We start from the raw sequence: 13,996 nt of genomic DNA on the forward strand, positions 1-13,996 counted from the left end.
ATGTAATTTGCAAATGCGGCTTAAAGCTGTTTAACGCGGCTCCCGCCGCAGCATGTTCCCGCAGATGAAGCTGTGTAAGACGAGAGCTGATGGAGTGTCTGTGTATGAAGATGAAAGATAATGAGATGCCTCAGTCCACAGATAGTCACTAATGGATGTTCAAGGCAGAGAATCAGAGGCTTTCTCAGGCTGGGAGACGGTGGCTTTGGATGATGATATCGCTGCAGGAAAACCCTACCAAGCGTCACAAAGGATATTTGTGTTTGACATTCAAGAGAGAAAGTTTCCTGTATCATTTATTGGCTCACACACACAAAAACAACATCAACCAGCTTTTGTCAGACAAATAATTTCCTCTCCAGGGAGACCTGTTTCAGTTTTCTTCATCGGTTTTACATCTTAGTCACAGTGTGACTGTGAAGGCCATATCCATTGATCTGTTTTTGCATTTAGAACATACATCTCTCACAGATGTGTTGTTTTTGATTCCTGTTAAATCTTACAGTGCTTCATATTGTAGACAATATGACAGAAGAAGATTATTTGTGAATTAGGATCAATTTGTGACTTGATGTTTTTTTTTTATTATTATAATTTTTTCTTCAGGTGATTGCCATTTGACACAGTGGTCCACCTGGAGCTCCTGCCAGCTGACCTGCCTGGAAGGCCGCAGCTTTGAGTCCACGGGTCGCCAGGCGCGATCCAGAGCTGTGATCATTCAAGCCATGGAGAACCAAGGCAGCTGCCCCCATCAGGTCTTTGAGACCCAGCCTTGTAAAGGTTTGAAGGAAGATTGACTTGCACTTATTTTCACCAAAAAACTGATAACCGTATTCATAATATAATTAAATCTCTTTACCATAGCATATTAAAAGTTATTATATATGAATGCCTTTAAATGCTATTGTATATTTAATTTAACTTTGTAAAACGGAAACAAATATATCCATTGATTCTGATTCTTTTGTTTTTGTAAATGTTGTATTTAACATTTGCTTCCGTAGCTAAAAGTTACTTAAAACAAATACAGCTGTTTGGAGTTTGACTACCGGCTCTTGGGTTGTTTACTGCATGCCTTGCCCTTCCTCCCAACTAGTTACTAATGACTACAGATCACTAGTGCCTTAAACACCTTTAAACATAAAAAAATTGTTAAAACAAAAAAACCCTAGGTGTGTATACCTTTCCTGGAAAACTTACTACATTTTTCAATGAGCTTTTGCATTTTTTCTTGCTGCTCAGAAAATTTAGATGAATTCGACAGCATTTATTTTGCAATAAATGTCCATTAAACTCCAGCTACACGCATGAGAGCTGCTATAAAGATAAACTATTTCAACCTTTGATCTTTGAAACTATCCTGAAATGTTTATTTTGTTGCATCAGGGCAGTGCTGCCTTCAGACTGCAGTGATGGAGTCGTGTTTGCTACGTGAGAGAACACGTAGGACGCAATATGGACCAATGATGTCCTCTGGGGTTTTCTAAACTGTCTGATAAAACAATAAACTAAAAGATTATATAATAAAGAATGTTTTTAGATTGTCAGATGTATTGTAAAATGTAATTTTAGGAGTTGTATGGTAGTGTTATCCCCCATCAGACATCAATCTGATTGATGCGTTTAATGGTGAAAGAGCAGGGGTCTCAATTTGAAATGAGTCCCTGAGTCTTGAATCAAATAGCTAAATTGCTTCTTTGGCATGCAGTCAAGCTTTACATAGCTCTGGTAAAGAGCAAATAGTTGAGACAAATGTCTTGAAGGAGAGCTGGATCTTAAAGTTGCAGTAACTGGGCTCTTTTTCAACACTCCAGGACGCTCAAAAAGGTGCAGAGAAACGACGCGAAACACCTGAACTGAAAACGCTGAATTAAAAGTCAGGGCCATCGTACTGTTTCAACACGCAGAGAGGCTCAAGAGCGCATTGTTACGAGTCTGGAAAATAGTTGGTAGTATGTCCCACATGTGTTGAATTTAGAAAGATAAAGAACATAGACTTTTGATCAAGAACCCAATGTCTTTAGTGTCCCTCAGTGATTAATTAACCAGATGTTGTTACACTTAAATCTCTCTCCTCATAATTTTTTTCAAAAACAAGCATCCTTGTTCTTTTTTTTTATTTTGCATGTGGTCGTAAATGTCTATTCTGTTTTATTGCAGAACACTTGAGTTTGTGTTTCACTGCCAGCAGAGCGTGAGATTCAAATAGTTATAAAATCCTTGGCCGTATCCGGCCCCAGAGTGAAGTTCCTCATCACAAAGCCCAGGCAGAGTTACACATGGTCAAGCTGATGGCTGCGTGTGCGAGCCTGAATCAGACATTATCGGTTTATGTTAGTTACGTGGGCTTTTTCTTGCTCCTGCTGATTCTCCTTCTATTCTCACTCCCAGTCATTTAATCGGCAATAAGGCAGCTTTAGTGCACTTGGATACAAGAAAAAAGGCAACCTAATGGAAGACTGACGGGAGAGGGAGGATGCAAAAAAAAGCTCTGATCAGAAATATTAAAAAGCTCCAATAAATGATTTAGACGCAGCTATTATTGTGATTTAAAAAAAAAAAAAAACATTTTTAGTTTGCTTTACATTTATCTGAACCAAAAAAAATCTATTTAAATCAAGTTTTACTCCAGATATTTAATACTTGCATAGTGAGCAGGTAGCTTCAGATCTAAGTGCTTAAATAGAAGTTGCTGGACTTTCATGTTTCTTGAAGACCTTCCACCTCTAACCCAGAGGCTTTTTCACTTCTGAACCCGGCTCGCTTTATATGTAAGCACTCTTTTAAGCACTTGTAATGCCCAGGATGGCTGAGCGTCTGCACCGACTTGGACAGAAATAACACGGTTAGTTTCAGCTGCTCTTGAAGCCAAAGTGCTCCGATGGCAGCAAGCAGGTTCCAGTAGGATTTAGAGAAAATATATTTAGGGAAGCTTTGGATTTTACGTCTGATTTCTGGCCTCCTCTTTTCGTAAAGCTTTGATCCGCCGAGACCAATTTTAATCAATAGAGATATCTTTTTAGAAAAATCTGCTGTGAGCAGATTTTTGTTGTTTTGTTTGTGGTCAAAGGTCGCACCATATGAATAAATAAACAAGGATTTTACTTTCTTAAGCAGACTGTCACAATGACACTTACCTCAGTCACTCTACTAAACATGACTTACTGCTGAAGAGAACATAATATGCTACATAAATTGGCAGAAGAAGAGTCTACAGGGAGTACACTCTTTGTACATAAAAGCAATTTTTCAAGCCTATTTTTGCATGATTTACGACTAATCTGCAGCATTTTATTTTGTCAACATATTTGGGGTATTTGTCCATAATGCCACATCACAACTGAACTCTAGTTGAAGCAGCTACATTGCTAATGCAGAGGCCCCTGCATCATGTACGTCATTACCTTGACTGTCAAATATCCAAAAGGCTGCCAACACCCAAAAAAAATAATTTTTTCTTATATGTCATTATTAATTTTGTCAGTTTTTGCTGCTTTCACCACCATATCACAGCAATTGTATTTCTAAAGCTCTTTATAAGAGCGGCAGCAGCAACAAAGTGCTTCACAAAGAAAACTATTTAAAAAAAATCACGTATAAATAAGGCAAAGGAACAGTAAAATATTAAATACAATGCAACAAATTAAAATAAGCAAGGCCAAACTATGTCTAGCTAATTATTGAAGGCTAAAGAAGAAGAAAAGGCTTTAAGAGGAGTTTTAAAAGTAGTGCAGGAGCCTCTCTGATGCTCAGCAGCTATTAATGAAGCAGCAGTAGAAAACGTACCTTCATACACCCAATAGCCATAATAGCATTCCTTTTTTCTTTTTAATCTTAACACATAAAACCTAAAATTACACATAAGTTCAAATATATTTATTTCAAAATTGTGCCCAACGCAGTAACCCTTATGTGAAACTTCAGTTCTGTACTTTTTTCTGTAGTGTTACTTTGGTTCTTTTTGTAAGTTTGTCCTGAATTGCAGCTTCGTGTGGCTTCAGTCCTACAAATCAGTTCCATCTGTCTTTGCTTTTCTCTTTAAATCAACTTTTCTATAGACTCTCCCTCAGGAAAATAAGAGCTTTGATTGCAAAAAGAGGCCCATTTCATATATTTTCAACCGATTTTACCTCATTTTGTCCAAAGTTGCCACTGTCTCGCATGCTGCCTCAGTTGAGTGGCTTCTATTCTTTTTTTTTTTCTTTTTGTCCTGTCTTTGTAATCATTATATGTCTTAGCTTTATAATATAAAGGCACAGGCCTGAGAGAAACGGAGGTTAACACCTACAGGAGCCTGAGAACAGGTGTGGACACCCAATATAAGCTGCTAATGAGGATTGCGTCTATCTCTCTGCCATTGCTACAGGAGGAAAGTGCCACAGCTACCAGTGGAAAACAGGGGGATGGACAAACAATGAGAGGCCAGTGTGGTGTCAGCGCTCAGATGGAGTTAATGTCACAGGTGAAGCCTTACAGTCAGTCTCCAGTGACTGCTCATAGATGGGTTACGTACAATATCTCCTAGGAAAACGGCTACATTGCCTACATGAGTCCAGCGGCTGAACGTGTGCTATTTCTGTTTATATTCCCCTGCGCTGACACAGTTGAGCCCTTTTTCATTTCATTTTGTATCATATGGATGTGTGCCGCATTAAAGAATAAGTCTGTAGCTCTAAAATGAAATGTGCAGCTCAGACATGAAGTGAATCTCCTTTCATTCATCTCTGAAAACTGTCAAACTGAAAACTTTTTTCTTTTTTTTTTTTGTTCCAGAAGTGGCTGTAGCAGGTGGTTTTGAATTACATTTAGAGAAAAAAAAGAGCGCCTTATTGGATCAGGAGTTAATAGGAAATGCGACATCTGCAAGGATCTGACAGTGCTGAATTGCAAAAGTATAATCTTTAGAGATTCCAAAACTATTAAGCTGTCAGTGGGCTTTGCTTCTGCAGATAAGATCTTTTCCAGATATACAACAAAACTCAGATGAGGTTGAAACTTTTTGTGCCAGCAGATGGACTGTTCCTTCTGTCAGTCACAAATTCAGACAAGCATGAAGGCAGAGATGAGGACCCGAAGCCTAAAACTAAGATTTTAGGCTTCAGATTCAACTCGGGCTCAAACTCTCATGAAAATCTCTTATCTCATGTTATGAGGAGTGAAAATAGACCAGGAAGCGTGGCTCGTTTGAGTAAATGATTAAATTGAGTATTAATAATGTCCTGATGGATGTCTTTCAAACTGAGCCATCAATCAATCAAATTTTATTTGTATAGCACATTTCAGCAGCAAGGCATTTCAAAGTGCTTTACAGCATGTGGCATTGAATAAACAGTAAGAAAGAGAAAGAGATTTTGAAAAAAAAAAAGATTGGAATTTGAAAAAATGATCCAGATTTTTTGTCAAAACGTCATTTGACAAGGACTCTAAGCCACCAAATAACAAAAAAAAGAGATTAGAGATTAATAAATAGATAAAAAGTATAGATAAAAAAATCAGAAGACATCAAAACCCGCACTCTAACCCTAATTTAGCCATCAGCAACTCTAAACAGGTGGGTTTTAAGTTGAGATTTAAAGGCACCCAGTGTTTCAGCTGTTTTACAGTTTTCTGGAAGTTTGTTCCACATTTGTGATGCGTAGAAACTGAATGCTGCTTCTCCTCTTTTGGTTCTGGTTCCATGTATTCCAGTGGACCCCCATTGCTCAGAGGGGTTAGGGTCCACAGCCGCCCGAAAATAGCTGAAATCCACAAATACTTGAGAACCACTTGAAAAATGATTATACCTGCCAATATTAATAGTTAAAAAAACCAAGCATTTGTTAATATGCATTAATAAGCACAGTGAAAACCGTCTTATCACGACTGCAGAAGCTAATATCTACAGTTTTTCTTATCTCCACTCATCAGCCATGTTTTAAGTCGCATCGTGCTTTGCTGTTTCTGCGTTGTGAAAACTGATCATGACTGAGACTAGACTTGCCTTTGACTTCTACAGACAGTGCTTGAAGATTCACTCATACAGAGTAGTTTTAGTACCGCACTCCAAGAACATTTTACACTTTATTTGATCTGCCTTTTTCCACACCAGGGTCAATTGATTTCTTTCTTTTCCTCCCTTTTTAACGCAAGTAATCAATACACCGCACTGAGCTGGGATGCCTTCAATCCATATAAATATAATCACGCATTTGTATTTATAGGAAGTAAACCAGCCTCGGAGAAACAGAACAAAACTACGACTGTAGTGGGGATAAAACAGCTTTAGGCAGGCTTGATCTGCTGTAAATAGTAGGCGAATGTGATCTTATCACTCCAAGGAAGTATTTCTGGCAAATATGAAACCAGAAGGAATACAAAAAAAAAGAAAACCTGCCTTGGCAGAGAACCTAAAAGCCCATGGCATTACTCTTTGATATTCTGACATGCAATTTTCTGTGTTGAAATTAAAATGTTCACCAATTGATCAGGGACCCCGATAGGAACCTGAACCCATTAATCAGCCGTGACAGAGCATTCATTTACTGATCAATGGGTAAAGGAACAGAAATAAGTATGTGTTGTCTTCTCAGGGGGCTGTTTCCCACAGAAAAGGCCCACTACCCTTCGACACTGCCATCCTCCGTGCACGAAACCCTTCTCACATTGCACGCCGGTAAGATTGCTGCGCTTCGATCAGGAAGCTGTGGTCGGTCTCTCTCTCTGGAGTTTTTTGTGTTGTTTTCTGCTCACATACCTCTTGGTGGGAGGCTGCATGGATCGTGATAGATGGCGTTTTTAATTTCCTAAAGCAGGCCATTAGAAGCTAATCAGATTAATTTAACTGTTTGTGTCAGTTAAGATGTACACCTGTGAGGTTGTTTAGGGTGGGGGATGAGAATGAATGGCCACAGCTCGATGTTATACTGCCCCTAAGAGTATCGTCACGCAACTGCACTGCACGTCTTGTAAAGTGTGAGGTAACAATTGCAGCAGTCTTCCCTGGGCAGTAAACGATCCCCTTTCCGCGCAGAGTGGAGTGTGTGGGTGTGAGAAGGGCTACACCGAAGTGATGACCTCGCATGGGTTCTTGGACTACTGCACCAGAACCCCCGGAGTGGACAACAGCAAGAAAGCCGATGTGAAAACTAACTCTGGAAGATTAAAACCCCGGCCGTCTCAGTCCAACGACCTCTTCAGCGAGTGGACCTTAAGGCCCGTTGGCCCAGGTACTGAAATGGAAATGATCTGCAACAATCAATCAGCTTGACTGACATTGTTCCTGCTTCTGAAAGTGCCTTTCTTCCTCTAAAATAAACAGACAAAAGGAAGAGCAAGAGCCTCTTTGGACCTTCCATAAAAATTAATAGGGACCAGATAATGTGATAACAAATTAAACACTTAATTTACTGAATTTCCACACAGAATGACACTAAAAGTACCAGTAATATGTTTTTAGGTCTGTCATTAGGTTGGAATCTATGTACTTAAAAATAAATTAAAAATAAAAATCCTCTTTTATGTTTATTACTTAATTTGTATTTATTGTTTATTATTATGTTTATTTAATTTCCTTTTGGGACTAATAAAGTACTTTTGAATTTGAATTATCTTTATCTTAAACCCTAACATTAGAAATTACGAGATATTTTCTAAAGTAGATGTTTGTCTAAGAAGTCATGTGACAAACATGTTCAGTTTGGCTCTTTAGGTTGTCAAAGTCTTTGCTGTTCTTATTATAATCTGTGGAAAAAAAACACAACGGACTTCATTCAGTACCTTGTAAAACTATTGAAACCTCTTGAACTTTTCAACATTTTGTCACATAATCACAGGATTATGTGTATTTTATTGGGATTTTAATCCTGATAGATAATTTAAGAGTTGAAAAAAAACTTCTAAATGGTTTTCAATGGTTTATTTTGCGTTTACTTTTTTTTTGCAAAGAAAAATGGATGACATTTTCTGTTAATTATGTGCAAATCTGGTAAAGAGACGCATCAGAAGACATAATTTTCTTTCCACTTGACAAACATCCACTTATTTCAAATGGTGTGTCACGCAAACTCCTGCTGGAGTTGCAATCTGTCAATATGTGCAAATGGTTTGGACACTTTAGCAAGATAATTTGACCACATTAAATATCATCTTGTCCGTATGTGGGAACAGAGTTTCATGACCACCTGAACAATCTTTAAATGTCTTTATTTAAAATCTCCCCTTTGGTTACACAGATGGAAGAGTAAAGCTGTGGGTTTATGCCGTAGCCATCGTCGGATTCATTGTAGTACTTTTCATCGCCACGCTGTCATTCCTGATCTGGTACGTCCAATTCCACTGTCTTCAAAATGTTCTTTGCCATAGACGATTGTTAAAGCAGGAGCTTCTTTGTAGGTCTTTCTCACACACACACACACACACACACACACACACACACACACACACACACATACTTAGTATGAGAAAAGCATAAACATGGAGAGGCAAAAAGAAATTCGTTTCCTCCAACACAACCCTGTCAAGTGTGAGTTATACTCCTCCACACTACTTTGTCTGTTGTGAGCTCCTGTTATCAGTTAATGAAATTCTTTTTAAAGACTGAAATCAAGTTGAACTGCCTTGTGCTGCACCAACCTACATGCTGTCTGAGCTTTGTGTGTCTTTTGTCTGTTGCTGTTTTTTTAGCAAGCCATCCAAAACCTCCAAAGCGTCTCCTCCACCACAGAAGCCCTTGACTCTTGCCTATGACGGCGATGTGGATATGTGACCGGGCTGCTGTACCAGCCAGGTCACATGACTGGCGTTGGGCAGGATTCTGGCCTGGTTTGCATTGTTGCCAAGCACATACCCCGACCTGCTTGAGCCGGGTTATGTTTGCGATAGTAAAGCGATTTGGTCTGCCGCTGACGGCGCCGAGTATTGGCCGGATCAAACAAGCGGAGCCAAAGCCAGTTGAGCCAAGACTGAGACATGGACCTCTAGATCCTGTTTTTCTATAACTGCCTGCAACATGAACACGCGGTTCAAGCACCATTTGCAAATGATGAAGCAAGAAGACTTTCAGGCACTAGAGACAAAATGAATCCGCAAGTGAATCCACTGTGGAGGTTTGTGAAGTGTCAGCAATCAGAGGGACCACATTTCATTTTTTTTTAATTTGTTTTGGAGATGCTCCAGTCTGTAGTTACACATTCTACTGAAATGTATTTTAATTTTTCTCAATAGTTTCTGAACTTTGTGAGAGGTAATGTCACAAGCTCTTTGGATAAACTCTTTTATTTCTTATTTTCAAACAAATGAGGTGGTCTATGCACTACGTTAGTGCTGATTCGTTTTTTTTGTTTTTGTTTTTGATGACTTTTCTAGTGTTTTAACCGTAATGCAAGTTTTAATTTATTTATTTTTGCTGTCTGATTGTGTATTGTTGATGATGCAATATGTTGTGTATATGTGGAAACCAAAATCAAAGCCTGCCTCGAGTTTAAGGGCAAATGTAATTCGGCTATTTCTCCGTTCTCACGTGACTCCCAGGCTTAGAAAATAAAATTCAGCAACAAGTTAATGTCATTTTTACTCAATAGGATACCATTCTGGTGCATTTTAGAACAAAAATAATAATAAAAAACAAAAAACATGCAAATGTCAAGAGATTGGAAACCAGCATGATTGAAATCATACCTCATGCACAGTTTTAATGTGATGCAAAGCAAAACAGCACTTATCACTTAAATATAAAGGAGAATCACAAAGATGTTGGCTGGGTTACTCATGGCATCAGGCATAACATTATGACCACAGGCAGGTAAAGTAAATAACACACCCTTTCTGTTTGAGGACACCTCTAAATGAGAAAGGTTTAGGTGGGAAGTGAAAATGTTTTCCTCCAAATTCATCAGTGAGAAGCAGAAAAAAGTGTAAGTGAGTGAGTTTGACAAGGGCCAAGTTGAAATGGCCATTCAGATCGATCAGAGCATCTAGAACTGCAGCTTGTGTAGGATTTTCCCAGTCTGCAGCCGTCAGTATCTGTCAAAAGAGGTCCAGAAAGGGGACAGTGGTGAGCTGATTGAGGCCCAACGAGGCAGAAGACTGGCTACTGTGGTCCAACACAACTGATGAGCTACTGCAGTCAAAATAGCTCAAATGCTGTGTTTCTGTTTATTGTAAATCTGAGCAATTTTGGATTCTGACTCTTGATAAAATCCTAATGGGTATTTAGATATTATTTATTGGCCAGTGATCCCTGCCAAGTGATTGGTTTTTCCCATGAGACGATATATATGCATATATATTTTTTAACCTTTAGTTTACCAGGATAAAAACCCAATGAGAATAAAAACCTCCTTTAACTCTCCTTCAAGAAAATATTTGTGTTTAGTGAATCATTTTGAGGATACGGTTGTTGTGCTCTAAAGTGGCTCTGGTGCCAGTCAGTTGTTGAGCCTGTCTAGCCATATGATTATGTTTTTGGCTACATCTCTGTTTATTTCAGGCTCCTAAACTCATGTTCATACAGTAGAGACCAATAGAATCTTTCAAAACAATATCTCTAAATCATCGATTGTCAAACCGTGAAAGTGGAAACAAAGTCTCGAAAATGTGCAAAACGGCAAAAATGGAGAACTGGATCACAGAGCAACAGAAGAAGATGGCCTGGGTAGTGCGTACTGCTGTATGATGTGTGTCCATTGCTGCAGCCTTACGGCTGTGACATCTTTCAGCAGCATAATGCGTCCTGCCACAAACCAAGAATGGTTTGAGGTGCTGACTTGGCAGCCAAATTCCCAGATCTCAGTTTAATTCAGTATGTGCTGGACAAATAAGTCCAACCCACGGAGGCCTGACCTTCCATCTTACTGGACCGAAAGGAGCTGCTGCTAACATATTGACTCCAAATACCAGAAGATCCATCCAGAGCCCTACAGGAGTCGTTGAAAAGTTCATTATTTTCATTATGTCAACAGGTTAAGGCTGTTCTGGCAGCAGAAGGGAGACCAACTACGACTACTAGCCAAATGGTCATAATGTCATGTCTAATTTGTGTCTATTTGTTGCCAAAAAAATTGCTCATAGTTCTTCTTTTTTAATCATTATTCCATACACTGTTTCAATTAACTAAAAAAATAGTCAATATTTTGTTACAGCCTGAAGAAAAGATTACAAACACCAAATATCCGTGAGCCCATTAACCATCTTCCCTCTCAAATCTGTGGAGTTTTCTGTCATTCAACCCAGTTTATTATCTTTTTCATTTATATTCTCTTGCAGCTCAGTGCATCAATGTGTTTTAATAAGTCTGAGTGGATTTTAAAGCCCTTTTCACCTTCACTTCTCTTTTCAACTCGGTGGAGGATCCGTGTTTTCCTGCGTTTGGTGATTTTGGTGCTCACCAGGTATTAAGCTGTTTCTCATTTGGCCTCCACTAATCAAAGAGATTCACATGTGCATCTCAATAAGTTCGAATATATTTGAAAAGTTACTTTATTTCTGCTATTTAGTTAAAAAATGTAAACTCGTGTTTTATAGATTCACCAGACACAGTGATGTATTAATCTCATTTTAATGATTATGGCTCTCAGCTAATGAAATATTTTTTTCTTCATAAAATAGAGAGTACTACATAACACCAATAGTAAAAAGCAAATTGCATAAATATAATGGCATGGCAATGTTACGACCTACACAGTCATTGTGAAGACTGCTGACTTGACAGTCTTCTTGCAGAGAGTCACTGAAACTCTCCACAACAAGGTTGCAGCTGGTAATTCAGAGCGTCGTATCAAAGTGGAAAGTTGAGTGTAAGAAAAAGTGCACAAGCAGCAGGGATTTAACCACAGCCTTCAGAGAATCAAAGCCTGCTCACAAATCTGAGATTCAAAATCCTCTTCATGCCGCGTTTGCATTAATCTAATAACTCATGTTACAAAAGAAGTGTTGACCAAATATTAGGCCTGTCACAGTAACAAATTTTACTTAATAACAAATAGTCTGTAAAATTATATATATAAACAATAAAGTTTATTTTCAAGCTATATGGCACAATAATTCAAGTTTTCCCTCTCAAAGTCTAATAAACTTTCATTCTGGAAAAGCACTTAACAGTGTAATTGAAAGACAATTTAAATATCCAAGATAAAAAACAAAAAATAATAAAAGGAAATGAAAAACCACACACAAACAAAAACAGATTGTAGAAATGGATTATGTAAAAGAAAATTGCCCTTCAAAAAAATCTTAGCCATTGGAATCATTTTAATTTATTATGCAATAAATTGTTCATTGGGACAGGCTTAAAATTAAATGCTTTTCCTGATAAGCACATGGACACACTTCTCAGTAAGTTCTCAATTTTCTGACAACTTGAATTTTAAATTTCCAGCAGTTGTGTCATCAAAATAAACAGAAATTATCCCTTGAAATTTGTCCACCTGTTTGTATCAAATCTATGTAAATCCACCAGTTTCATCGCCTGGAACTGAATAACTGAAATAACCAAACTTTTAGCTAATATTCTTATTTAATGAGATGCACCTGTTATTCTATGTGACCTCATCTTGAATGTATTTATTCAGCCACTCTATAATCCTCCTGGTTGTACAAATATGGTTGTTACATGTCACAACAACTGTATTTCGGCAGCTGTCTCTGTACGTAGGCATGCTTGATCTATTTTGGCAGAGAGCGCTCCAAGTGGCCTTGCAAAAAAGACTCTGTTTCATAAGTTGCCAAACATTTTAGTAACAGTCTCTTCTAGGCCAGTGTTTCTGAAATTTGGGGGAGCAAAAAGCACACATGGTAAAAAGTTGGGTACGGGAAAAACACAAATTTTAATTATTCCGATGCTCTTGACAACATATCATAAGCTAACTAGAAACATTTCTGTTCTCAGATGCTTATGAGATCTCCTTTGGGTGTGTCCGACGGATCGAAAAACATCTTTGCCTACTGTTTACAGTACCTAAGCTATTTGTGTTACTATTGTGTGTACATGGAGAACTGGACAAAATTCAAATAAATTGTGAAATCATGTGAAAATCAAAAAAAAAGGGCCTGCGTTTCTCTCACTACCCCCTCTTTGAGAGGGATATTTATAAGGCAGAAGCTCCAGACCAGCAAAGATCTTTCATGGCTCCTTGACTTTCAAGTCCTGATACATCTGATATATTGTAATTACCGCAGACTCTAAGGCAAAGCCCAGAACAGATAAGCAGTTGATAAGATTCATTTTGCCCTGCAGTCAGATTTCCAGTCCGATAGTCCCAGGATAATCCCGGGCTGCGAGCGAAGCAGAGTTTAAATCTTTGTCTCATCTAATTCATTTATTTAATCCTGTCACTTTTGCTTAAGACAAGGCTGAATTAAAACGCTTGTGTCACGGCCATCTGATCCATGGCAAAGACGGGGGCCGATCCTGTCATGTCCAATTCATCTCATTTGCGCATCTTTCAAGACACATTTGGAGGTTTTAGTGAAGATTTATGAGCAACGTGACCGTTTGAGCTTCTCGTTTTAATTTATTAAATTTGTTCCCATAAGGAAGCAGGAACACTCTAATAAAATATGGTTTGGTGAAGTTCGTCAGAGCTCGGAGAGAGAAAAAAAAAAACTTAAAGACGTTTGTGGGGCCATTTCACACAATGAATGTTTACTGCTTTTTTTTTTTTTTTACTAGAAATAGAAAATGTGTTTATCTGCATCATAGAAAATGAAACTGTGAAAGTATTATCCTTCTAGTCTCCCAAAAAAATACATGTAATAATTTGAACTTCTAAAACAGTAAATGTTATTCAATTTATATATAATCATTATGTGGAGAGACTGCTTACACAAAATGATAGAAGATAAAAACACCACAAACAGAGGCTTAATCAGAGGTGATCAACAGCAGATCACTGCTTTAGTTTTGTTTATTTATAAATAACCTTTGGATGACCACCATTATGCATCCCTTCAGGGTATTCATATGAAATTCTGATTGCCTGGGATTCCTTCTTGCAGCTAGTTTTGATCAGATGAACTACTG

General features: G+C 38.1%; 1 protein-coding gene across 5 annotated transcripts in view; it reads left to right on the forward strand.

The window, feature by feature from the left end:
• thsd7ba (thrombospondin, type I, domain containing 7Ba) overlaps positions 1 to 13,019 on the forward strand; it is a 203,031-nt gene extending 190,012 nt beyond the window's left edge. For all 5 annotated transcript variants that reach the window (XM_081604542.1, XM_008403136.3, XM_081604543.1 and 2 more), the window contains 6 exons: positions 607 to 780; positions 4,367 to 4,462; positions 6,570 to 6,652; positions 7,010 to 7,205; positions 8,211 to 8,298; positions 8,662 to 13,019. In XM_081604542.1, the coding sequence (XP_081460668.1) occupies positions 607 to 780; positions 4,367 to 4,462; positions 6,570 to 6,652; positions 7,010 to 7,205; positions 8,211 to 8,298; positions 8,662 to 8,743 (719 nt within the window). In that variant the 3' untranslated portion in view covers positions 8,744 to 13,019. The remainder of the gene's footprint in view (positions 1 to 606; positions 781 to 4,366; positions 4,463 to 6,569; positions 6,653 to 7,009; positions 7,206 to 8,210; positions 8,299 to 8,661) is intronic.
• Positions 13,020 to 13,996: the final 977 nt, after the last annotated feature.

The sequence above is a fragment of the Poecilia reticulata genome, chromosome 2, assembly GCF_904066995.2.
Source record: "Poecilia reticulata chromosome 2, P_reticulata-male-v2, whole genome shotgun sequence".
Classification (NCBI taxonomy): domain Eukaryota; kingdom Metazoa; phylum Chordata; class Actinopteri; order Cyprinodontiformes; family Poeciliidae; genus Poecilia; species Poecilia reticulata.